The sequence below is a fragment of the Panulirus ornatus genome, chromosome 64 (genome assembly GCF_036320965.1).
Source record: "Panulirus ornatus isolate Po-2019 chromosome 64, ASM3632096v1, whole genome shotgun sequence".
NCBI lineage: Eukaryota > Metazoa > Arthropoda > Malacostraca > Decapoda > Palinuridae > Panulirus > Panulirus ornatus.
This window is the reverse complement of record NC_092287.1, coordinates 5,905,791-5,931,092: the sequence shown is the minus strand read 5'-3', so window position 1 is coordinate 5,931,092 and position 25,302 is coordinate 5,905,791. Positions and strand designations below refer to the sequence as shown.

Below are 25,302 nucleotides of genomic sequence, written 5' to 3'. Positions count from 1 at the left end.
TTGCCCTAGTTCAGCCCACTGACAGCACATTGTTGTGTGTCCCTTGTGACACACCACTCCCATGCACTCGATTCCTTGCAAACCTTACACCCTACATGTTCAGACCCTAAGCTTTCAAAGCATCTTTCACTCTATCCTTCCACCCTCCTCTGGTTCCTCTTCCACTTCTGATGTGTTTACCTTCTTTTTCATCCAATCCTCACTCATAGTCTTCATATATCCAAACCATTTAAGCAGACCTTCTTCAGCTCACTTTCTAACACACTTCTCTTTTACCCTATTAATTCATCTTCAATCAGCCATACTTGTACCACATACTGTCCTCTAACATATAATTTCTGATTATTACGATTATATCATTATCATTATTACTGATCGACGATTCCCGCATCTGAGAGGTAGTGCCAGGAAACAGACAAAGAATGGCCCATCCGCTCATATACACATATATATAAATAATTTTCCCCGTGGACTCTTATGAATATATAAATAAACATCCATACACACACATATACATACATATACATATAAACATATGCACATATATACACATATACACACACAGATATAAACATATACACATGTACATATTCATACTCACTTGCCTTCATCCATTCCTGGCATTACCCCACCTCACAGGAAACAGCATTGCTACCCCCTGCTACAGCGGGGCAGACAGGAAAAAAGACAAAAAGGCCACATTTGTTCACACCCAGTCTCTAGCTGCTGTGTTATGCACTGAAACCACAAATTCCCATCCACATATAGGCCCCACAGACCTTTCCATGGTTTACCCCAAACATTTCACACAAAGAATGTGGGGAAGAGAACATTATCTTGGAGAGCAAAAATGGGTGTTTTAGGTAACAGTAGTTCCATCAATATTATACGGCTGCGAGGCATAGGCTATAGATAAGGATGTACGGAGAAGAGGGTGTGTTGAATGGTTTGGACATATGGAGAGAATGAGAGGAAAGATTGACTAAGAGGATACATGAAACTGAGGTGGAGGGAACAAGGAGAAGTGGGAGACCAAACTGGAGATGGAAAGATGGAGTGGAAAAAATTTTGAGCAATCAGGGCCTGAACATACAGGAGGGTGAGAGGCACGTAAAGAATAGTGACTTGGAACGATTTGGTATTTCAAATATATTCACTATATTCTTTACATTCTTGACCTAAGACCACGCCTTACATCCATGCAATAACAACAGAACTACTACATCATCAAACATACTCATGTTTGCTCTTACAAACAGTGACCTCTTTCCACCCATTCCTTAAAGCAACCAAGACCTTTGCCCCTTCACCCATCCTATGGCTAACTTCAGCATTTATGCTTCAACTCCCAAGCACCTAAAACACCCCACTTCCCTACAAGTTCTCTTCAATCATACTCACACTCCACATAACCTGTCTCTTTTCACAATTCAACGTGAAATGCTTGCTTTTATTCACCTTAACTCTAAACGTTTTCCTCTGACACACTCTTCCAAACTCAGACATTAGTTTCTGGTTTCTCATTATTCACTTTCACCGTATAAACTTTTTCCTTTGAAGCACTCTCCTAAACTCGAGTCACTAGTTTCTAAAATCTCTAATTCAAATCTGCCAACAGCACCTTATCTTATGCAAACAACTGACTCTTCTCCCAGACCCCCAACATCAGATGACTGTGCAGCAGGTTATACACCTGCACTTCTACCCCAGATCTCCCTCACAACCCTATCCACAAACATGAAACAGCTAGTGGAAAATCACACAGCCCTGTCCCAAGTAAAAAAAACATCCTCCTCTCTCAAACATGCATTACTTTCTTGATAAAAACTCACTTCTTACAGCCTTCCTCCTACACCATATAACTGAAAACAACCTCCATGACAAAAAGCAGTCTGGCCAATTTCATAGCTGGCCACCAACCATAACACTCTCACAATGGGTTCAACAGGTTATAAATCACAAACTCCACAGAGGAGTTCCTAAATAGCAGTTCTTCCTTCTAGTCACTTCAATCTATTCCAACACAACTTCCCACTACCTCGAGCAAACCCACAGGAGGGTCCTTTCATAGGCAAACAACCTCACATTCACTACACAATTGTAAGGGACTCACCAAGAAAAGAATGTCTGCATCTCCAAAGAAGTTTTCAATCATTCTTTTAACCCTAGACACAAATCCGACTCACACACTCCACTCATGAGTGTTAATCTAAACACTCCCACTGAATAAATCATCCATTCTGGTCATCACATGCGACACACGAAAATTGGAACAAGGCCCCACTAAAAAGAACATCCTCATCTCCACAGAAGTCTTTTAACCCTACACATGAATCCAACTCACCCATTCTAGGCATCACAGACAACTCGCACAACATTCACTTCCTTAGAGAGAGAGAGAGAGAGAGAGAGAGAGAGAGAGAGAGAGAGAGAAGAGACTATATGCCCTCAGAACACTAACTGGCACCAAATATTGGACAAAACAAACAAACAAAAATACTGCAACATCCTCAAAAAAAAATCATGTTCCACTTTATGCCTCAAAAACAAACATGACAACACTGCAAACCACACTAAATACTTCACTCAGAACAATCACTAACTGCCTAGAAACCACAAACACTCAAAGATCCTCCTGATACAATCCACATCAAATTGTTCAGCACTAGACAATGTAAATTTACAAGGTTGTGATAGAAGAAACTATTAAAGAGATGGGGCCCCACAAACGTAAAATTCCCTTCCCAAACAGTAAAATTAGGTAATTACCCAAAACACTTCAAGACTAACTAACTACCAACCCCCAAGTATAAACCAAGTATAAATAAAAAGCTTAAACCTGCCCCACTCTTAAGTAGCCTATAATCACAGATCATTCCACCCAAAAATATACAACACTGGCAAAACAACATGGAAATAACCTGAGATTTTATCCTAGGGAATAGGGGAGAAAGAAAACTTCCCATGTATTCCCTGCATGTCAAAAAAGGTGACTAAAAGGGGCGAGAGCATGGGGGGAGGGCTTAAATCCTCCCCTCCTATTTTACTTTTCCAAAAGAAGGAACAAAGATGTGGGCCAAGAGAGTATTTTTCCCTCTAAGGCCTAGTCATCTGCTCTTGATGCTACCTTACTAAGGTGGTAAATGGCAAATATGTATAAAAAAAAAAAAAAAAAAAAAAAAATAAGCATTTCACCCTCCCATCTCAAGTCTAAAAGTCCAACTCATCGGAAGCCACACCCACTGACAAACACGAGTAACACTTTCCTGTCTATGATCCTGACATTGTCAATCTCTAAAACACCACAAACACCTGAATTTCAACATATTCTAGGACACTTCATGCCCAAGATGTAACTACCATAAAGAAGACACCGAGAAAATGCTACTTAAAAGTCTTGCACACACCACCTAATGCTCCTCCCTAAATGTTCATACCTACTACTACTATCTACTGCTCATATCATTTTGCCAAAAGGCAGGAGTTGCACATGGTGCTCACCACAGGAAAATCTAGTTACGAAGAATGAGCTGCACAAGTTAAAATCCAGTTACGACGAATGAGCTGCACAAGTTATGTTGCCAAGTTATAATGACAAGGAAAGATTGTAAGTTAGTGGACAGAATGCCAGTAGTACACATGTTAGCAAGGCAGAAAGAAGAGACTGCTACCTGAATCAGAGGAGTGCAACTCGACTCACTAAAGTGCTGGCTCACTAAGCAAATGTCACTAACCCTACTGGGTAGCACTGGTAATATACCTCCCTGATCATTGACTGCCACACAAACATCAGCACAGTTTATGACCTACCTATCTACTATCCAAGACTGTAACTTTATCTTTTACCCAAAACAAAAAAAGGCAAAAACCACATCCAATACATAACCAACTGGAACTCTTTAAAAATCAAACTAAAATACATTTAATACTAAACTTTAACTATGAACTATCAAGTCTTCAGGTCTGTATGCCTATGACATTTTATCAAAAATACCTTAAACCACTGGAAATTCGTAGAACAAACAAAAAGAAAGCAGATGTACTAAACAATGGGGAAAAGCACCATACCATGGAATAATTAATCCCCTACACAGGCATTTATAGAAATCTACATTAAAGACAAAGTTTAGATGAAAATTAGAGCTTAAGATCATACCATCAATGATGAGCAGTAGGAAATGCTATAAAGGTAGAAAGGGGACTTATTAGCAGCAAAGGCTAATGCTTTGAAAGTAGAAAGGGCACTTATTAGCAGAGACATTACAAGAAAAACACTAAACTAGCTGAATTACAAGATGCTCTAATAACTACAGCCAATAAGCTAAAATGTGATAGCACAAAAGATGCTGGAAAAAAAATGGATAACAAGTAACAGGTGCTTACCTTGAACTCCCTCCAGTGGGTAGGGTGGAGGTCTTGGCATGTCAGTAGCACCTTGAGGGAGGAAGCCCGGACTCTGGCCCATACCCGGCAGGAACGAACCAAACGATTCTTGTAACTGCTGCATAGCTGCCTGGCTCCTGCTAATTGTTACAGATTCTGAGGGACCAAAGCTTCGCTCCTCACTGTCTTCAATATCTGTCTTTATTAAATCTTGCTCCACACTCTGACTTAACGCATCTTCTTCCTCATTAAAGTCCTGAGGTTCATTTTTCACACTACTGTCCCTGGCTTCACTTAGCACCGTTTCATTTGTGTCTTCTGCAGAGTGTAAAGACGCCCCTGACCGCCGTCTCTGTCGCTTGGGTGGGGGTGAGTCACTGAGGTGTGTATCAGGAGCACTACTACCCTCCTCGGGCCGAGGCGACCCCGGATCAGGAGGGTCTCTAGGTGGGGGAGGCGAGCTGGACTCATTGTAGTTTTCAGCATCCTGAAGAAAAATTTCAGAAAAATCATTACAAGAGAGCTCATATATCCTCTACTACATCCCTATTTATCATCATATCACTTTCATACTGATATCTGCCAGATATCCAACACAAGCATGATTCTACTATATGCTTGATATTCTGCACAGTGTAATTTTACTATCTACCAAATATGCAGCACAGTGCAATCATAAATCAATAATTCATTTGATTACCTAAACTTCAAATCATGGGCACAAAAGATCTTGCCAAATAAAATGATAATCATACCCTTAACCCTCAAATAGCGGGCTAACACCTATAAGTGAATCATTACTTTTTCCAAACTATTCACCATTTTATGCGCTCTGTAGATAACACATGGAACAAAAAAGATTTTGCTTCATTCACCCACATCCACTCTCATGTGTAATGTACCAAAACCAGATCCCCATACACAACCAGCCCCCAAAAAACTTTCCTTGGCTTCATCTGATTACTTATGCCCTGGTTCAGTCCACTTACAGCACAATGCCCCTTGTATACCACATCGCCCCAGTTCACACTATCCAATGCAAGCATCACACCTTAAGGTCTCCTCCTTTCCTTCATCCCCATACACTTCAGACATATATCTAATGTCAACTCTCCCCATTATTCTCTCCTGATGTTCAAAACATTTCACCACCCACTTTACAGCTCTCTCAACCATACTCATCACACCTTTCTCTTACCTTAACATTTCTTACTCAACTATAAGATTTCATTTCTCATCTAGATCTCAGGCCTTGGATCAAGACAAAACCATTGGGACTACTATACTTTCGAATATAGCTATTTTCAACTTCCAAGATAGTGACCTCTGTTTCCAAACATTCGTTGATGCTTCCTGGGCTTTTGCCCCTTCATCCACCCGATGACAAACTTCAATTCCAATGTTTCTATTCCCTGCCATGTCCACTCCCAGGTATCTAAAACACTTCTCTTCATCCAAGTTCCAAGGTATCTAAAACACTTCACTTCCTCCATGTTCCCGGGTATCTAAAGCACTATACTTTCTCAAAGTTTTTGACATTCAAACACATTTACCAACCTACCAGTGTCTGTGTCTCCAATGCTCAATTCAACCATGCTACAGATCACATATGATCTTATCTCTCTCTCTAATACACTTATAAACTCAGAAAACAACTACAGTAGTTTCAAAAACAAATCTATCACCAGTATGGTGTCATCAGCAAACATATACATTTTTCATACAGTTGCCACTTTCCACATTAGTGAGGCAGCTACGAACAGATGAGGAAATAACCATTTGCTCACATCCACTTTCTTGATGTAATGTATAATACACCAAAACTAGAACCCAACATCCACAACTAGGTCCAACGGACCTTTCCATGGTTTCCCCTACTGCTTCATCATATGCCCTAGTTCAGCCCAATGAAAACATTGTTTCCTGTACAACACGTCACTTTAATATTCTCTATTCCTTACAATCCTCAAACCTTCATAATGTTCAGGACTCGGAATCCTCAAAGAATCTTTCACTGCCTCACTGGTACTAATTTTCCTCATTTCCCAGCACTTCTGATATGCAAACCCTCGTAGTCACCCTCTCCATTCATCCAACCCATTTCAGCAAACCCTCAACTTCCTATTAAAACCAAATCTCTCTCATACCCTACCATTTCATGCGAGATCAAACCCCCTCACCCCACCACATAGTCCTCAAACATTTTATTTCAAATGCATTCACCTTCTTTTCATTTATGTCTAAACCCCATGCCTCACATCCTCACAGCACAGACGGGACAACTATATCTTCAAACAAACTCATCTTTGCCCTGAGACTGACCTCTCCACACATTCCTTAATGCTCCAAAGGACTTTCCCCCTTACCTACCCTATGGCTCACATAGCCCTCACTGTTCCATTTACTGCCATATGTACTACCCAGTATCTAAAACACTCAATTTCCTCCAAATTATCTCTTTGCATATCTACCTGACAATTACCTTACACCAGCCATCCATCATTTAACAAATTCAATAATCCTTCAAAGAACTCACTCCATCTCCAACGTACTTCACTTCATCTCTGCCTGTTACTACTTTCCCATTTGCATTCTTCACTTACGTCCCCATTTGCTTTCATTTCTCTCTTTATTAACCACCGTCCAGAACATTTTCTCATTCTCCTTAAACTTTGCTAATACTCGCTCAATCCAACTCCCATATGCCTTCCTTTCTGGCCCCATATAATACATAAGAACAAAAAAAACTAACTTTCTGTTCTCTGTATACAAAATTAAACATACATACAAGTAAAGGATATGTACACATTGGAGAGCTGACACCACTAACATGACCATGGTATAAATCTAACATGGATATCGCCTAATGGTGGTGGAGGAGAGAGAGATACAGAGTGGGGTGGGCCTTGGGATGAATATTCAATATCAACACTATTCTATCTATCTATATGTATATATATATACATACATACATACAGATAGATGGACAGGAGAGCAATACTTCCCACGTACTCCTGTATTCCCCACGTGTTGTAAAAGGCAACTAAAAGTGGAAGGAGCAGATGGCTGAAAATCCTTCACCTCCAGATTTTACTTTTCCAAAAGAAGGAACAGAGAAGGAGGCCATGGGAGGATTTTCCCTCTGAGGCTCAGTCCTCTGTTCTTAACGCTACCTCACAAACATATACGAAATGGCAAATATGGAAAAATATCTATATATATATTCATATCACTGAAAAAAGGCATTCCATAGCCCATGATGTCTTATCTATGAAAAAATAAAAACATCCCAGCAGATTGGGTGATGGAAGAAGGAATGAAGTGTGGAGGGGAACTTCGATGCCTAAATTCACTAAATGATCCATCGCTATTTTGATTATTTACATGTAAGTCTACACGTACAGAATTTACATTTATTTACATAAATATCTACACTATAGGTTTGTCTTCAGACAGTGAAGAGAGCACCCTCAGTAATCAAGGTGACAATTAGAAGCCATACAAATTTCAAAACATTGGCAGGGGATTTAAAAGTTTTCAAAAATCAAGTGCTAATATGATGATACCTATTCCCTAAAAACCAAAACTTATCACAGCTCGAACTAGTTTAAAACGAAATCCGACACTGGCAAATATGCAGGATACAAATAGAAAAATCAATATGCTAATAGATAACCATATAAAGTGATATACACTTAAATCCTTACAGCATATATTAGTGAATAACAAATACTGCATATTTCCATATTGTGCATGACCAAAACATTTATCAAGCTTCAGCTACAGGCTATGGTTTTCAAAATAAGAAAAAATCAATGAATTTACTATATTTTCTGTAAAACCTTCTTAAATCAAATCTAGAACTATCTAGAAGTTAAAGTAATAAAGTAAGACTTACTTTCTTCTTTTCATCTTCTGCTAGTCCTCTAACTTTGAGTGCCTCCGCTGTCTTAAGGAAGGTAGCAAGCTCATTATGTGATACGTTAACTTCTCCATGGTACATAAAGTCCAGGATAGAAGTTAGATTGGCGAAGGTCACATCCTTAAGAAATACTATGGGGTGCTGACAAGGGTTACCCTGAAAAGAATTAAAAAAAATAGTAAAGATACTAGATTCTAAACAAACTTTATACACAAAATTAATGCATTAATATGAATTACATTAAAACAAAATATAGCATTTCTTCTTTACATGGTACTAACTTTTAGTAAACTTCTGAAGTATGGACTACAGGCACTAAGGACCATTTTGTGTGCTTTTATCTGCCTGCCCTCACAGGCAAGTGTGATGTCGACAAAGTCCTCATCATCTCTCAAGGACTCAAATGCTGAGGTAATGTTAGAGTGAAAATTGTTCCATCGGAGGCAAAATTGCTGATCTGCCCCCATCCTCGCCCCCCTCCACCTTGTATACTATCTGTAAAAAGATGATTAAAAGATATTACAATAAGATAAAAGGTGAGCAAGTACAATGACAAATTTTGAATATTTTCCATATATCACCTTGCCATTAATAAAGGCTGCCATCTGTTATTGGCTTGGTTTATCAATAAAATTTGCTTTACTTCAATGAAGGAACCAATACTAAAAAAATGTATCAACATCAGATGACACTTCTACTCTAAAGCAACCACTTACAAATGAAAATGTATCAAATTCTGGATCAGATTTACGACATTAGTTGAGCCTTGGGCAGTTACTGTAAATATATAAATATCTACAAATTGTAAAGTTTTTTGTTCCACAAATGACAGTATGAACTCCATTTTCTTCCAATAATCCTCTATCAATCTAATATACAATTAAAATCCAGTCTATTTCCACAGTACAAAGGAAAATCTTCCAAATCAACACACTTTAAAAAGCTCAACTTAGTATAGTGTTGAGGCTGTATGCCAGCGCTATAATGTTACAGAGGCAGTTTGCCTATCCAATTTCATATAGTGATGAGGCAAAAATTTGTCAGTGTAACTAAATGCTTTCTAAGTTTCCTTACTACATTTGCAATTGTGCAGTTAAGATTAATATATTCATGTATATACACTTGCTTTCCTGCCCCAAGATCCCCTTCTGTAGTGCTCCAACATTACTCAGGAAGCTAACCACATACACCAGGATGGACCAAAGGTCAAGAACTTTGGTAATTACATGTAAGGTGAGTGCAGAACAAACAAGAAATAAGGGTTTAGTGTCCTCAATAATGAAGTTACATTTTAGATATAAGGGGACCTATGATGTAACAAATCAGTGCTTGTTATGTTAAGGGAGATGGATAGCATTTCAGGGGTCCCCATTATACAAGTATCCACTTATAATACAAATGTGTGACTGTAACCAATATATCTGATATAAAGGAGCAAAAATTTGTTTAATCAAACATTTACCTTAAAATATTTTCAGCTACATGCTTTGGCTCACTTAGTCAGGACGACCTATGGTGTATAGCTACTACTATTCACTTTCCTGCGCACAAGTTTATGTAGCCATCATCATCTCCTGTGCCCCATGACTACATTTTTTCATGTTGCACAGATATTCATCCTTACACATATCTAAATCTGTTCTAGTCCACATATGCTACCTGTAGTGAGTGTTCCATGTTATGAGTCTGCTGATCTTTACTGTGAGTCTTAACACTTTCTGAGTGACCATCATCTTTTGTAGCAAAAGACCAGCAAGTTCTGTGTACTACCCTCTCGCCAAAAGGCATCATACACCGCTTAATTTGGGTGAAGCTAGGTATTATAGAGACATATAAAAATTACCAGACTTTTGAAATTGCTAGGGTGTATGGATTAACAAGCTCAATGGGGTGCAATGTTATCAAGAATGCCAAGAAAATCAAGGAGTGGGGAGAAAAAGTTACAACTGCTAGTGCAACAAGACATGGGTATGTAGTTTATCGAAGCTACTTGTTTCTTCTATGTTGAATATTATATTCTTCAATGTTGCATATTATAAACTTAGATGATTACATTGGGAAAATTGGCTGAGGTGTCCCAATGCCCAAGACCATGAACAGATATGCTCCTTTTCATATCTAACAATAGGTTAATGATACTGATTAATAAACATCTACTGTACAAGCAGTTTTCTAGGGAACCCCCTATGTGGCATATATGTATAAGTATATACATACATATACATGCATATGCATATACTAGATCACGCGCACCACAGCGACCTCTTGCAATACATACATATGCACACACACTATACATATACTAACACACATGTATACATTATGTGTGTGTGTGTATGTGTAATGGACATAAGGAGATGATGACTAAGAAAATATACAGGTCAGAAGTGGAGTGAACAAGGAAAAGTGAGAAACCCAAGGATGAGGTGAAAGTGAAAAATGCTTTGAAGGTTCAGGGCCTAAACATGCAGGAGGGTGCAAGGCATCCTTAGGATAGAGCAAATAGGAGAAAGGTGGTATACCACAGACAACATGCTGTCAATGAACCAAACAAGGGGATATGAGGCAATCTGGGGATACCACAGAGAGGTCTGTAAGGCCTCATTTTCTACAGGAGGTCCTTTTTTCAGTGCATTATACATGGCAGCTTGAGTGTGCATGTCAGCAAATGAGGCCATTCCCTTACCTGTTCCCTGCACTATCTCACAGATGTGGTGAATGGTGAACATTTATGGGGCAATAAATACATTTATGCTATTAATCTTATCTATTATACTTAATCGCTGTCTCCCGCGTTAGCGAGGTAGCGCATGGAGACAGACAAAGGATGGCCCAACCCACCCACATACACAAGTATATACATAAACGCCCACACATGCATATATACATACATATACATTTCAACATACATACATACACATACACAGACATATACATTTTTTTTTTTTTTGCTTTGTCGCTGTCTCCCGCGTTTGCGAGGTAGCGCAAGGAAACAGACGAAAGAAATGGCCCAACCCACCCCCCATACACATGTATATACATACGTCCACACACGCAAATATACATACCTACACAGCTTTCCATGGTTTACCCCAGACGCTTCACATGCCCTGATTCAATCCACTGACAGCACGTCAACCCCGGTATACCACATCGCTCCAATTCACTCTATTCCTTGCCCTCCTTTCACCCTCCTGCATGTTCAGGCCCCGATCACACAAAATCTTTTTCACTCCATCTTTCCACCTCCAATTTGGTCTCCCTCTTCTCCTCGTTCCCTCTACCTCCGACACATATATCCTCTTGGTCAATCTTTCCTCACTCATTCTCTCCATGTGCCCAAACCATTTCAAAACACCCTCTTCTGCTCTCTCAACCACGCTCTTTTTATTTCCACACATCTCTCTTACCCTTACGTTACTTACTCGATCAAACCACCTCACACCACACATTGTCCTCAAACATCTCATTTCCAGCACATCCATCCTCCTGCGCACAACTCTATCCATAGCCCACGCCTCGCAACCATACAACATTGTTGGAACCATATACATACATATACATATTCATACTTGCTACCTTCATCCAATCCCGTAGCCACCCCGCCACACATGAAATGGCACCCACCCCTCTAGCAAGATAGCACTAGGAAAAGACAAAAAAGGCCACATTCATTCACACTCAGTCTCTAGCTGTCATGTCTAAAGCACCGAAACCTCAGCTCCTTTTCCACATCCAGGCCCCAAAAAACTTGCTATGGTTTACCCCAGACGCTTCACATGCCCTGGTTCAAATCCACTGACAGCACATCCACCCCGGTATCCCACATCGTTCCAATTCACTCTATTCCTTGCACAACTTTCACCCTCCTGTATGTTCAGGCCCCGATTGTTCAAAATCTTTTTCACTCCATCCTTCCACCTCCAATTTAGTCTCCCACTTCTTGTTCCCTCTACCTCTGACACACATATCATCTTTGTCAATCTTTCCTCTCATTCTCTCCATGCGACCAAACCATTTCAACACACCCTCCTCTGCTCTCTCAACCACACTCTTTATTACCACAGATCTCTCTTACCCTTTCATTACTTACTCGATCAAACCACCTCACACAACATGTTGTCCTCAAATATTTCATTTCCAACACATCCATCCTTCTCCACACAACCCTATCTATAGTCTATGCCTTGCTACCATATATCATTGCTGGAACCGCTATTCTTTCAAACATACCCAATTTTCTCTCTGAGATAATGTTCTTGCCTTCCACACACTCTTCAACGCTCCCAGAACCTTCAACCCCTCCCCCATCCAGTAACTCGCATCCATTTCCATGGTTCCATCCACTGCTAAGTCCACTCCCGGAGATCTATAAAATACCCATTTTTGCCCACACAGATCACTGATCTCTCCACGCATTCTTCAGTGCTCCTAGAACCTTTTCCTCCACACCCATCCTATGACTCACAACCCACCATGGAAGCAGAAGTGAGCTATAGGATGAGTAAGGAGGGAAGGTTCTGAGAGCGCTCAAGAATGTGTGGAAAGAGATCATCATCTGTCATGAGAGAAATGGTTGTTTGAAGATATGGTAGTCCCAGAGGCATGTGTGGAGGAGGGTGGATGAGTCAAATGAAATGTTGACTATGTGGTGTGCCAAAGTGGTAATAAAAAGTGTAGGTGAGAGCTGAAGTGAGTGTCTTGAAATGGTTTAGACATATGAAGAGAATGAGAGAGGAATGGTTAAAAGCATGTCTGTCAGGTGGGGAGGGAAGAACAGACACACCTAATTGGAGATGGAAATATGAAGTGAAAAAGAATTTGAGTGATCCTGACATGAATATGCAAGAAAGTAAAAGGGTGCATGGGTCAGGGTGAATTGGAACAATGTGATGTACAGTAGTTGAAATGGGAGGACTCTAGGACCTAGTTGTGGTCTAGGGGTGTTTCAGTGCAATCACAGGATTGTTTCAGTACCTAAATCAGCATTTAAAGCACGCGAGAAAGACAAGATGAGGAAATAAAGACCTTGGTAGAACCTGCACCTACCTACGAGTACCTACGATGAGATTTTGCCATGATGGCAAAGCTAGCATGTAGCACCCACTGCACAACTTGTTTGTTGAATGATGTTTCCCTCGTCCACCACCCCTCCACTCATCATATATCTTGCTTGCTGTGTAATGCTGTATCTTTTTTTTTTTCTTTGGTTATTTTGCTGGTGTTATCATCTATTTGGGGTTCATCTGGTATCGTCTTCAACGTTGACACAAATCAAATCCTCTTTTGAAAATTTCTGTGATCAGTCCATACACATTTCTTAGTTCTCCTGGCTCCGCATTAACATCTCAAATGTCCAAATAAATCATTTTTTTCCCAACCCCTAAACAATTTAAAATTTTCAAGTTGTTTGAAAATGTATTCAACATCACAATTTCAGATATTCATAATGAAAAATCACCTCAAAAGTATTTCTCATCCACCACTTTCACTATAATAACATAAAAGTTTCGTAAATTTCTACATAACATGCTAAATGAAATGTGCAACTGTAAGGTGGAAGTGTCAAAATGAATACCTGGTGAGGGAAGTCAGTTGCCAATGCACATATTTCACCACCAGAAAACTGATTACTGATCATTATCGTTATATTCTATAAGTCTTTTCAGTTATAATAAGTGTCATGCTCAGACCGCCTTTTTTTTTTTTTTTTATAAAAGTCTGCAGAATTAGGTGCCACACCAGTCAGAAGTGGTGCTGCCAATGTCAAGCTGGAGCCAGCAGAGCTGCCTCTACTTCTGCTAGAAAATCTTTTCCTGCCTCACACTGGTCAACTTTTGAAAATGAATCAATGTCCATAAGATCACTTTCCATATAACCCAGATGCATCATCACTGTCAAATAATTCAGGGTCATCACCTGCTTTGTCCTTTAAATCTAGCAAAAAGCTGCAGAATTTCCTTTCCAGAATATTCATGCAAATGTGCTCTCATCAGCATGGCTGGAGGATGACTGACTGCGAGGATTGCCTCCATATCAAGGCAAGAAAAACAGTTTGAAAATATCTAACTAAAGGTGTTGCCTAGCTCATGTAAATATCCATCTGGAAGCATCAAGGGTTTAGAAATCCACTCCAGTTTCCTCGCAGGGCAGACATTCATGTACTTATGCTTGGTGCCTTTTTGCTATATTTCCAGGTACTAACCTTGTTATAATGATTGTTTCTACCTCTCTAAGTTGCTTTCAGGTTTTATCAATCTGCACCTTAAATTCACAATTTTCATAAGTAATTATCAACAAATCTTTAACAATACCTTAACCCTCAATCTTTTTTCCTATAGGTTCTTTGTATACAGGCACTTAAATGATGTTCCTTTTGCATGGCTTATTTATTCAAATCTTTCATCAACTTTCAAAAGATTCTTTTCTACCCATATGAATATGTTGACCAAATCAACCTTGTATCACCATCAAAGCTCCTTCCTACAAACTCATTTACAACTTCATCTACGTCAGATACCATAATTACAGTAATAAGTAATACAGTTCCCTGCAGGATACACAAATCATGTCATATGCAACTGCATCAGAATTGGTACAATACACCAGTAATATTACAGAAGACCCAGTCAACTAATAAAATTTACATTCGTATCAACAGTTTATTACTTTTGTCTATCTTTTTAAGTGAAAAACTATTTCTCATATCAAAACTAAACCATCATATAAAAATATAAAACTACTAAGAAACAAGTGATACAGTCCTCAACTTACCCGAAGGAGAAATGAAAAACTTTCGAATAAGAGCATATTAGTATGATAATGGTAAGTGCTATGCTGTATGATGTCATTTCTTGCTTGGCAGCACTTATTTCTTTTTATATTTGAACAACCCCACTTCCCAGTGATGTATCATGGATAAATACCCTTGTTCTGCATATTTCCCAAGATGTGTATATAGTTTCATGATAACACACATTATGTGGTTATGGGTGCACTGCACAAAATGGATGTAAGCAAATGCAGCTTCCTTCCATCTGTTCCTGGTGCTACTTCACTAATGCAGGAAATGGCAATCGAGTATGTCCATCTATCTATGATGCCTGTTTCCTTCAAGACCTCCTCACATCAAGAGGGTGGCCATAGCAAAAGTCTCCACATATCCCTGTCCTTAGAGGGATACATTCACCATACATACATACATACACACAAGGACACCATTTCACGTTCTGACACCATTTTTCTCCTTCCAGTACTCTTACCCTCTATTTCCCCAAGTCACAAGGTCTTACTCTCCCACCAACCCCTTTTAATCACACTATAATACACTATCCTCGTAAACTCCTCGTTCTGCAGTCTTTCAATGTGCCCAAAACACTCTCCTTGGAAACTCCTGTTTTTGCATTTTCTTTTTTTTTCTACTAAGAATAAGCATTCTTATTCTTGAAAAATTTCAGTTCCTGACAAAACCAGAACTCTAAAAAAAGGGAGGGGAGTGCATTCCTGCCAGATGTAACCAACAGGAAAAAGTTCTAGAGCAACACTAAAATTAATTCCCAACACAACAACCGTTCCACCAAAGGATTTCTTCAATCTTCAGCCATTCCAATTTTGTGTAAATGAGCAAGCTCTATCTGAACATTTTTCTGATATGTCTACCAACTCTTCTAATTTACTTATTGTTTTACAGTTTGATATAGAAATATGTCAAGGGATCTTGTGACTATATAAGTTCACATAAGAGGCAAGCATATTAAGTCAAGCTCTAAAATGAGGAGTATATCCTACCAACGATTGCAATTCCCTCTAGTGGTGAGGTATTGAAGCAATGTTCCATTATTACCAAGGAATTATACCATCACTAGTATTAGAAATTGCTTCAGTAATCCTTATCTAAATACGTTTGAAATAAGACCTTTCTATAGGATTTAACATCAACTGCGGCAGAAACAATAATGTTAATCAAAATTGTTTCATAATAAAGTTAAAAGTATAACATAATGAGAAACCTGTAAGATTTATTTCAGTCATATTCACCAAGCAACAGGATTTAGTAAACAAATATACCATTATATTGTTATAAAAATAATAACTACTACTACTTTTACATCTATTTCCATAGTCAACAGCAAATGTAAGTCTATTTAAGTAGAATAGCAAAAAATGAAACATCATATAACGACTGTCCAATGATTGTTACCCAGCAGCGATCCTTTTACTTCCAGTACAGTACCCTGACCTTACTGTTGCCACTGTTTCTCATGAGTCAAGACTGATGCAGTCAAGAACTTTACTGTTACTTATCACATGGTGCCACAAAGACTACATCGCAATTCCCCACTTAGGTAAGGAAAGTCAGAAAGTGGGCAACACACAAGCCACATTAGCAGGGCCATCCAGTTCTCACCTCTCACAACACACAGCCAACAGCTCTGAAACTGAAGAGCCTTCACATCAACATAGCAACCTCAAAGATGGGCAAAGCCGCAATGATTTTTAGCACAACTTAATTCTCCTAACCGAATAAGCCAAATATTAATATTTGTAATAATACATATTTGATCAAGCAAGGTTCATATTACCTTCACATAATGTACATAAAGATCCAAACATGTCTACTTATTGCAGGAAATATGAAGAGTACACTGCTTAGTTCCATGAACTGATTGTGAAACAGAATTTGGAAACTGCTGCAAGTCAAGGATGAGAGAGTAACCAATGAGTGTGTTACTTATGAACAATTATATGCAAGAAATCATATTTAGCCAATAAAATTATCACTTAGAAGCTGTATTAGCATGGAGAAAGCCCTCTTATCCCCCTCTCCTCTTCTCCATTCTCAATACTCCTCATTCCACACATACTCATAAACAAACCATTTCCCAGTCTTGCTCCCATTCTTTAATGCCACAATCAACTGATGAGCTAATGAACATCTTATATCAATCTGGTGAACATTATACACGAGATATGTTTTTGCCAGCATTAGACTATTGTAACGAACCTTTCTATTTTTGTGAATAAACTTAATGGGTCATAGCACTACAACAATACAATATAATGCCTTGCTATTGTTAAGCACCTTGTATATCCACTCCTGTTGCTTACCAAATATACCTATGAAATAATCATTACACTCATTACAAACATATCATTTTGTGCGTTTCATGTAGGTTACGAAAGCTTAAATTTAATAACCATCATGTAAAGATAAGGTGGAGAACTAGGTTATTACTTGCTCAAATGTACTCCAGTATATATACTTGTAGTTAAGTGACTAAAGTAATATTTTCCTTTGATTATCCGGATGACGACGGTAGCTTCCAATAGTAATACTTTAAGTTAAAACATCATTTGCAGTTTTTCTCTTCTTCAAGGGTTTATGGGCTGTTTGGTATTCATGAACTATAAAATGTTTGATCAACGTTCAATGAAATGATGCATCATGCACGATAAGCCAGCAGTTTTTCAACTCATGTACAGTCACACGCTAAATGTCAGGTGAATACTTGTCGGTGAGAAGCCATATCAACAAGCAATATAACTAGAGTTTCCTATCACCAATTTCAGTGATGTAAATAATCTGGGAATTATAAATACTTGGAATGTGTTATGATCATAGAACCTTGCACAACCTAGGAAACTCTGGTTACAATGTTCAGTGGTTTGACTTCTAACCGACAGGTGGAGCCAAACATTTCTAGTAAAGAGATGCTGTTGTGTATCAAGGAGCAAGCTCCTTCTATGTGTAAGGGTGTGAGCTACCATCGTGTGCTACGGAGTGAGACACCATCATATGTAGCCATCATCTTGTGTCTAGAAGTAAGCTGCTGTCATGTGTTTGGAAGTAAGCCACCAGTTTGTCAGAGAAAACCACCATCATGTCAGTGAGCTAGACAAACACAAACATGGCTTAAAGGAAATACTAGAAATATTTTGCCTGTTTTTCTTGAATTCAATTTTCAAACTGAGAAGTAAACCCGGAGAGAGAAGTCTGGAAGACCTAAACTTATTCAACTTACAAAAGGAGTGGTTGGGAAGTGATTTGATATAAAGTTTAAAAAGCATCAACAGCCTTCATTAAAGCATCAACTTAAGAGTGTTTGGGAAGTGATCTGACATAATCATTATAAAGTTTAAAAAGCTTCAACAGCCTTCATCCAAGCATTAATTTTAAAGGTAGAATTGTCCGATTTCACTCATAGTAATGAACATAAGACTCTCAAGACAAATATGTTCCTTCAAATGAGTCACATTACATTTTCTCAAACAGGGCTACCTTACAAGGTGATTTAACAACAAAAGCAGGTGAAAGTACCACTTTTAAATATCTACTTGATGAATACTTCAAGTCCAAGACTAACACTGTTTGCAACTCAAAGTTCAGAGGTACATCTCGGCAAGTAATCTGCTTTAGCTTTTTACTCTCAAGACAGTCTCAAAAGGATACAAGTCTGTTGCTGTTTACTTTCCTTTGTTAATCATCTAATGAACCTCATAAAATTGAGATGCATCTTACATAAATGCAATGACTAATTAATGCTCAAATGTTCTCATCTGTGGTAGCAAATCACTGCAACAGACCACTGGGTCCTAACGAAGCTGCTTGTGACAGTAAAAAAAGAACAGAAACTCAAGGATTACTGTGGTACGAGAAGAAAGACAGATTTACTAAAGAAGACCTGTAAACCCTTCATATAGCAGAGGAAGCACAAATAATGTCAGCTGTTGATTTGAAGGATAATATCTAAGCTTCTGCTTAAACATATCCAATATACTGCTCTCAAACACTATCAACTGGTAAATTATACCATATGTTAACAATCCTCTTAAAGAAAAAGTACTCTGCCTCATTCAAGGAAAGTGTGCAAACGATCCTATATCCATTACGAAGTGAAATCAGACAAATCTTTTCTTTAGTATTTTATTAGATCAAGGTTATAAAAAACTGTAATGATTTTGAATAACTATTGGATCACCTCTCAACTTTTTCTTTTGTACGTTAAACCTAATTCCTTTAATCGTGTCTAGCAGGATTGGATTCTCAGGCCAGAAATCATCCTGGTAGCGCACCTCAGTACTCTTTCCATCTTCTTTGTCTTTTCCCAAGTAGTGTGACCAAAACTGAACACAACATTCAAGATGGGGACAAAACGCGAGTTGTAAAAGAAAATAATTTCCCTCAAATTTAAAAGCCCGAACAATGAAGCCAAAAACTTTGTGGTTTTTACTCATTCAATGCAATGCTTACTTAGCTTCTGATCATCTGATTATTTTATTCATGTCTTATCTTCATATTAACCTTTCGAAACCCAACAGAATTCATTCTGTAGCTTACCTTTTCATTTTTATTCACAATATGCAGAACTTTGCACTCGTCAATATTAAAATTCATTTAAAGCTGTAAACTTCTAATTTGCTGTACATTTATCTCCCAACATAAAATCATCTCCAAAATATTGATATCTTAGTCACCCATTATCAATACAATCAACATATATAAATATATATATTTTTACTTCCAATTTTACCATCAAGAACAGCCAAAAAGGCCTCATTAGCTTACGTCCACTCTCTAGCTGCCATGTGCAATGCAGAGGAATCACAGCCCCCTATCCACAACCAGGCCAAACAGACCTTTACATAGTTTACTTTAGCTTCCTTTAGGCCTTCGTTCAGTCCATTATCAACACACTGCCACTGTATTCTACATCGCTCCTATTCACTCTATCTTGTGGATGACTTTCACATTCAGGCCCCAATCAACAAAAAATATATTTCACTCTATACTTCCACCCCTGGTCTCCCCCTTCTTTTCCCATCCACTTCTGTCTCATGTACCATTATTGTCAACCTCACCCATATCAGTTTGTTCATTGTTAATTTTTCTTGCATGGCGTTCTTTCGTTTCATGATGGGGTGTTCTTCATTGTACTTAAATCACACGTTTTTTATAGAAACAGAATTATGGAATCACACCATTGGGTGGGACATCAAAAAATGGGTACAAGATAGCATGACTGCTGATATCAACAATAATTTCACTACATGACTGGGTCTTCTAAAGTATTACAAGTGCACTGAACCTAATCTAAAGCAATCCTCTTAAATTTCGGAGGTATTCTGAGCTGAGGGATACTTTACAGTTTCTGACTGCTTATTATGGTGCCACTCTTTAAGCCACATCTGTCAAAGGACACTGTAACTCTGGCTCTACTTAAAAAAAAAAAGATCTGGCAAGCTAAATCAATAGTGGTATGATTCAAATATCAAAGATCTTCCCATGTAATTTCACAGAATAACCAAATCCAGTACTTGTGAATATCATCACTTCATCCTAAACACTCAAATTTCTGTCTTCTCTGACACATTTCAAGCTATTTGGGCAGAACGGGAGCACTGCCTTCATAAATCAGATGAATGGTTTACATTTATCAAATTATTGTGCCAAGAAACTAATTTTGTAAAAACTGAATTTTATCCATCAAGTAATCCAAACTTACTTCCTAAATGCAATATCACTTGTTCATGACTCCAGCCCTAAATATTTATGCCATTATATATATATATATATATATATATATATATATATATATATATATATATATATATATATATATATATATATATAGTGTGTGTGTGTCTGTGTACCTGTGCGCGTGACCACATGTGTTTAACACATTAATCTTTGTAAATATATATGCAAAAATACGCCTGTTTTTAGTTTGAGCTTTGTACTCTGCTTCGAAAACGTAATCCTTTACAGATACGCCATTGAAATACGATCTCAATGATCATATGGCATATCCTGTACCAAAGTTAATATTAACACTTTCAACATCACTCGAGCATCATAGCTCCACTAGAACTCATATAACCCATCCAGTTATTTCAGACGATGTGGAATGGATGGTTCTTCTCAAGAAAACTACACGCGAAACAACATGGCACGAGGATATTGCCTGGGTCATAGTCTTATTTTCATGTAAACACCTGACGGACACACACTTCACTCCCTCGGCCGTACACACACACAGGAACTTTGCAACTTTTGTAAACAAACAATTTCAGGACAAATCCGTACTTTTGAGACCAAACTTCATCCAGGGATTTCGGGCACGCACCACACCACAGTCCACGGCACTTCACGAACAAAGGCAGTAATTTCTGCTCACGCACATAGTTTACTAAGCAAAAAGATCGAAACAACTTCAAATTTATTAATCAATCCAGCCCGGGTGAGAGCTGGCAGCAGCGCCCGTCGCTCGGTAGCGTTCACTAACGATAGCTGCAACATTAGCAAGCTCCATCCAATAATTTACACTGTAGCCTGGGGGTTAAATGAGCGAGAGGGCAAGCAAGAAATGGACGCCTTTGGCTGTTTCTTTGTCTGTCCCGAGGGCTGGCCGAGCCGCGGACGCGATCTCCCCAGATGCCATCATCACTATTGTCTCACACTTCCATGCCTGTTAGGCCTCCAAATACCGGACAAACTCAACGGATGACTATTAAGCAACCGATTCTCCACTGCTGAACTGACACCAAGTTTCATTGTGGGACAAGGTAAGTAAAGTGTTACTACGAATAATTCCGACTCAGCAACCGCAGCGCGCGTCCCCTCCCGGCAACGGACGCCGCCAAACGCCCAAATCCCGGAACACGAAATTCAACTTCCGATTTTCACATATTTCAACCTTACTTCAAAGAAAATCACTACAAAAGTTACACCAGAATAATCTCTACACGAAACCTCAGTTAATGGTACAACTCTACAGCGTAAACAAGGCGTATTGCCAAAATTACGGGAGGGAAATAAATCATACTCACATATCACAGCCAGACAGGAACGTGCGAGACGCTTGCAAATGGCGGGAGGCGCTGGGCGGAGGAGTGACGCACTTGTGACGTCATCAATCAATACACGCGTAGGGGGTAAGCTTTCCAATTGTCGTTGAATTATTTCTTATGAATCACTCTATATCTTAGTAATAAGATGAAATTATTATAATTACGTAAGTACAATCGATCTGGCATCATCGAACACTTATATTTGTTAAGAAGTACTACCTTGGATTTGGCACTACTTTTGAAAAATATATGTAGCGCTCTTGGGGCGATCTTGGATGCTGTTTTGTTGAAATCAATCTCACTGCACACATTTATTGTATTTGGTGTCCTTCCATAATTCAATATATTAATGGCAATTAAGGAAGGTGTAAGAACTCAAGATAAAACGTAAAAGTAACCCTTCAACATAGCAATGAAAAGGCAAATGATAAGTATTCAAGGAGTATTGCTATTCTTAAATTAAACCATGACCTTAGCTAGATTTAACCAGAATGTGGCTAAAAATATACTTTATCGCAATACTTAAATTTGTATGCTAGTATTTCGTTAGTATATACAACAGACAAAGTTTGATCGTAAATGTCTCTCTTGGGTGGGAAGCGTCTCTTTGCGTTCTGAGTTCTTTTTTAAAACAAAGACATGCCTATGAGCAGTGAATGTGGGGGAGAAGAATAAGAATATTAACCTGGACTTGCCATAGACTCGAATCTTACAACAGTGTGATCTGATCACGATTTAGCGGTGTTCGCTGATAGTCTAGAAGTCAAAATTAAATCATTTTTCCAAAGCATAGAAGGATTTAATCTATTCCTTAATGCGATTAACCTCTTTAATTTTCAAGTTGTAACCTAACAGTATCAAAATCATTAGTTTTATCATTCATACATTGCCCTACCTCTAGAGGGAAATATAACCTCGAACATTACTTTCACAAATCAAAGTCCCCTACTTTCAAAATTACTTCGCCGCTATTGGTGATTAAAGGGGGGATTTATAGCAAGTTGGTGACACAATTATTTTCCTAAATATATATGTTTAAATGTACTGTACAAATTCTAGCTTTTCATAAAACCATTAAAACCAACAAAATACACAGAGGTTGGCCGCACAGGCAAAGTTGAGAGTGAGCTGCCAGACGTAAGATTAACAAAAAAGTGACAAATTCACGGGTTTATCTTAACGAAAAATGGCTGTTCTGAAATGTGGATCTTTTGATTTTCTGATACTTATATCAACTTATAAATCTGCAAATCAGAATTAAATATGAAACGTGAACGAGACACAGGATTCCCACCTTACCTGACAGACCTAAGGCTTATGATTCCTCTTAGTTACAGCCATACCTGTAAATACATGTAAGTCAAATATATTACCAAAGTGTAACAGAAGGTTCTTAACTGTAATATTCATTTATGAACAGAATTATAATTCACAATGCTTAATACGAGATGAAACTGGCGTATCACATCCAAGGGAAATCAATTCTAGAAATAACTTCTGACCAATATGAAGAGTTAGGCCTCCTAGCCTTAGCCAAACCCAAGAACAATGTCCTTTCATATGTAGTTTTATGGCAGTACTAATTACTGCATGTATCGGAGGCCCCCAACGTACTGGTACAGTAATTCTCCTATGGATTACTGTTGCCCAGGCGGAGATAAATTCCAAAGATGCATCATTAGTAAATTAATATAAAAAGTTTTTACAAGATTAGGGGCAAGTCCGAGAGAGCAAAGATGGCAACTGAATACATTAAACGCACTTCGTGTGATATTCTTACACTTCTAAATACTTTCGGGCCTACTGACCTTTATTTTAAGAGGTGTTCCAAAATCTTAGTCTTCTCGATCCTCTAAGTTCGTTTAAAGATGGATAGTTCAGACCTTAAGGTAGTTTATCCTTGTTTCAACAGGTGATCCAAAATTTAAAGTCTTTTAGATCCTTTACAGATGGCTATCTTAGGCCTTAGGCCAGAGAGGCTATCATTTATCAACGAATCTCTAAAAGAAATGATGAACAGCTGGGTTGACCAATGCCACTTTGTCTTCTCTTTCCAGATAATAAACTTGTAAAATTCGCGGACGGCAAACCACTAAACCACGGCAGACATTTGTGGACTGGATAGTGTTGACACCATAACGTGAAACAAATGAATAGAGGGCTTCAATTTTTTTCTTTTTTTTTACACTAAAGTTAATAAAAGTTTTATGTCCATAGAGCTTTTAAAGCTGTAAATTAGGTTGTATTTTTTTCCTTGCTTGTCAAACATCATACAACGTTTGCAAACGTCATAAACCCTTACAGTGAATTTTTGAAAGAACGTGAATTGTAAGGAATTTTTTTTTTTTTTGAAAAAGTGAGCTATAAACCAGGAGGGTGAATGTTTAAAACATGGGTTGGAATCCCGTATAGTTTTTATGGCGTGTGGGTTCTAAGACACATCATAGATAGTTTAGAGTAGTTTAACGTGGGTCGTTAGTCTACACATCATTTTGATTGTGAAACATTTATCTAAGGTTTACAATTTGATACTTTTTCGTTTGTTTAGCGTAATATAGTTTATAAACTTTTTTATCTATAAAGGTTATAACGCTGCGTTTAATGTAATTAATTGTGAAATACTTTTTGTTTATGAAAAGTATATTCAAATCACAAAGATGTTTTGCATGTGAACTATAGGATGCAATGCCGTAGAATTTTTTTTTTCATTTATGAAGCACAAGTTGTAAATCCATAGATATATTTATTTTGAGTTAGGAGAGATGGGGGAGCAACGTAGGTTGTGAGCCTATGAGCTGTTTTGCTCGTTACAGTCGTAATCATATATCTACCTATTTTGTCAAAATCGAATTGTAAGTCTGCGGAATTTTTAGAGGCTTAACATGCTATTACAGTCGCTCAATTTTTTGTTTTCTTAATTTATGTTTCACGAGATACGCTCTTCAAGTGAAAAGTTAAACTTTTTAGAAAAAGTATAACTATGTCAACAGTGTACAGAACCCACCCCTATACACTTTTGCATCCCAGTAAACGTGAGATATTGTGGGTCCTTCAGAATCATCCTGGAAATAAACGGATTTCATTCATTACCTCTCTGTCCACAATAAAAGCAGGAAATCTGTAGTATTAACTGGTTTAGCCTTTTCATT

At 38.2% G+C, this 25,302-nt stretch overlaps 1 protein-coding gene across 41 annotated transcripts in view; it reads right to left on the bottom strand.

Moving 5' to 3' along the window:
• The window catches only part of LOC139746171 (uncharacterized), a 254,221-nt gene extending 231,954 nt beyond the window's left edge, over window positions 1-22,267 (bottom strand). For 38 of the 41 annotated variants that reach the window (XM_071657068.1, XM_071657072.1, XM_071657063.1 and 35 more), the window contains exons 1-4: window positions 22,133-22,267; window positions 8,587-8,800; window positions 8,282-8,461; window positions 4,384-4,870 (exon numbers count right to left, since the gene is read on the bottom strand). In XM_071657068.1, the coding sequence (XP_071513169.1) occupies window positions 4,384-4,870; window positions 8,282-8,461; window positions 8,587-8,772 (853 nt within the window). In that variant the 5' untranslated portion in view covers window positions 8,773-8,800; window positions 22,133-22,267. Of the gene's footprint in view, window positions 1-4,383; window positions 4,871-8,281; window positions 8,462-8,586; window positions 8,801-13,354; window positions 13,689-21,389; window positions 21,706-22,132 lie in introns of those variants that run through there. The other 3 variants (XM_071657051.1, XM_071657090.1, XM_071657052.1) reach the window with 3 other exon arrangements.
• Between the last annotated feature and the right edge of the window lie 3,035 nt (window positions 22,268-25,302).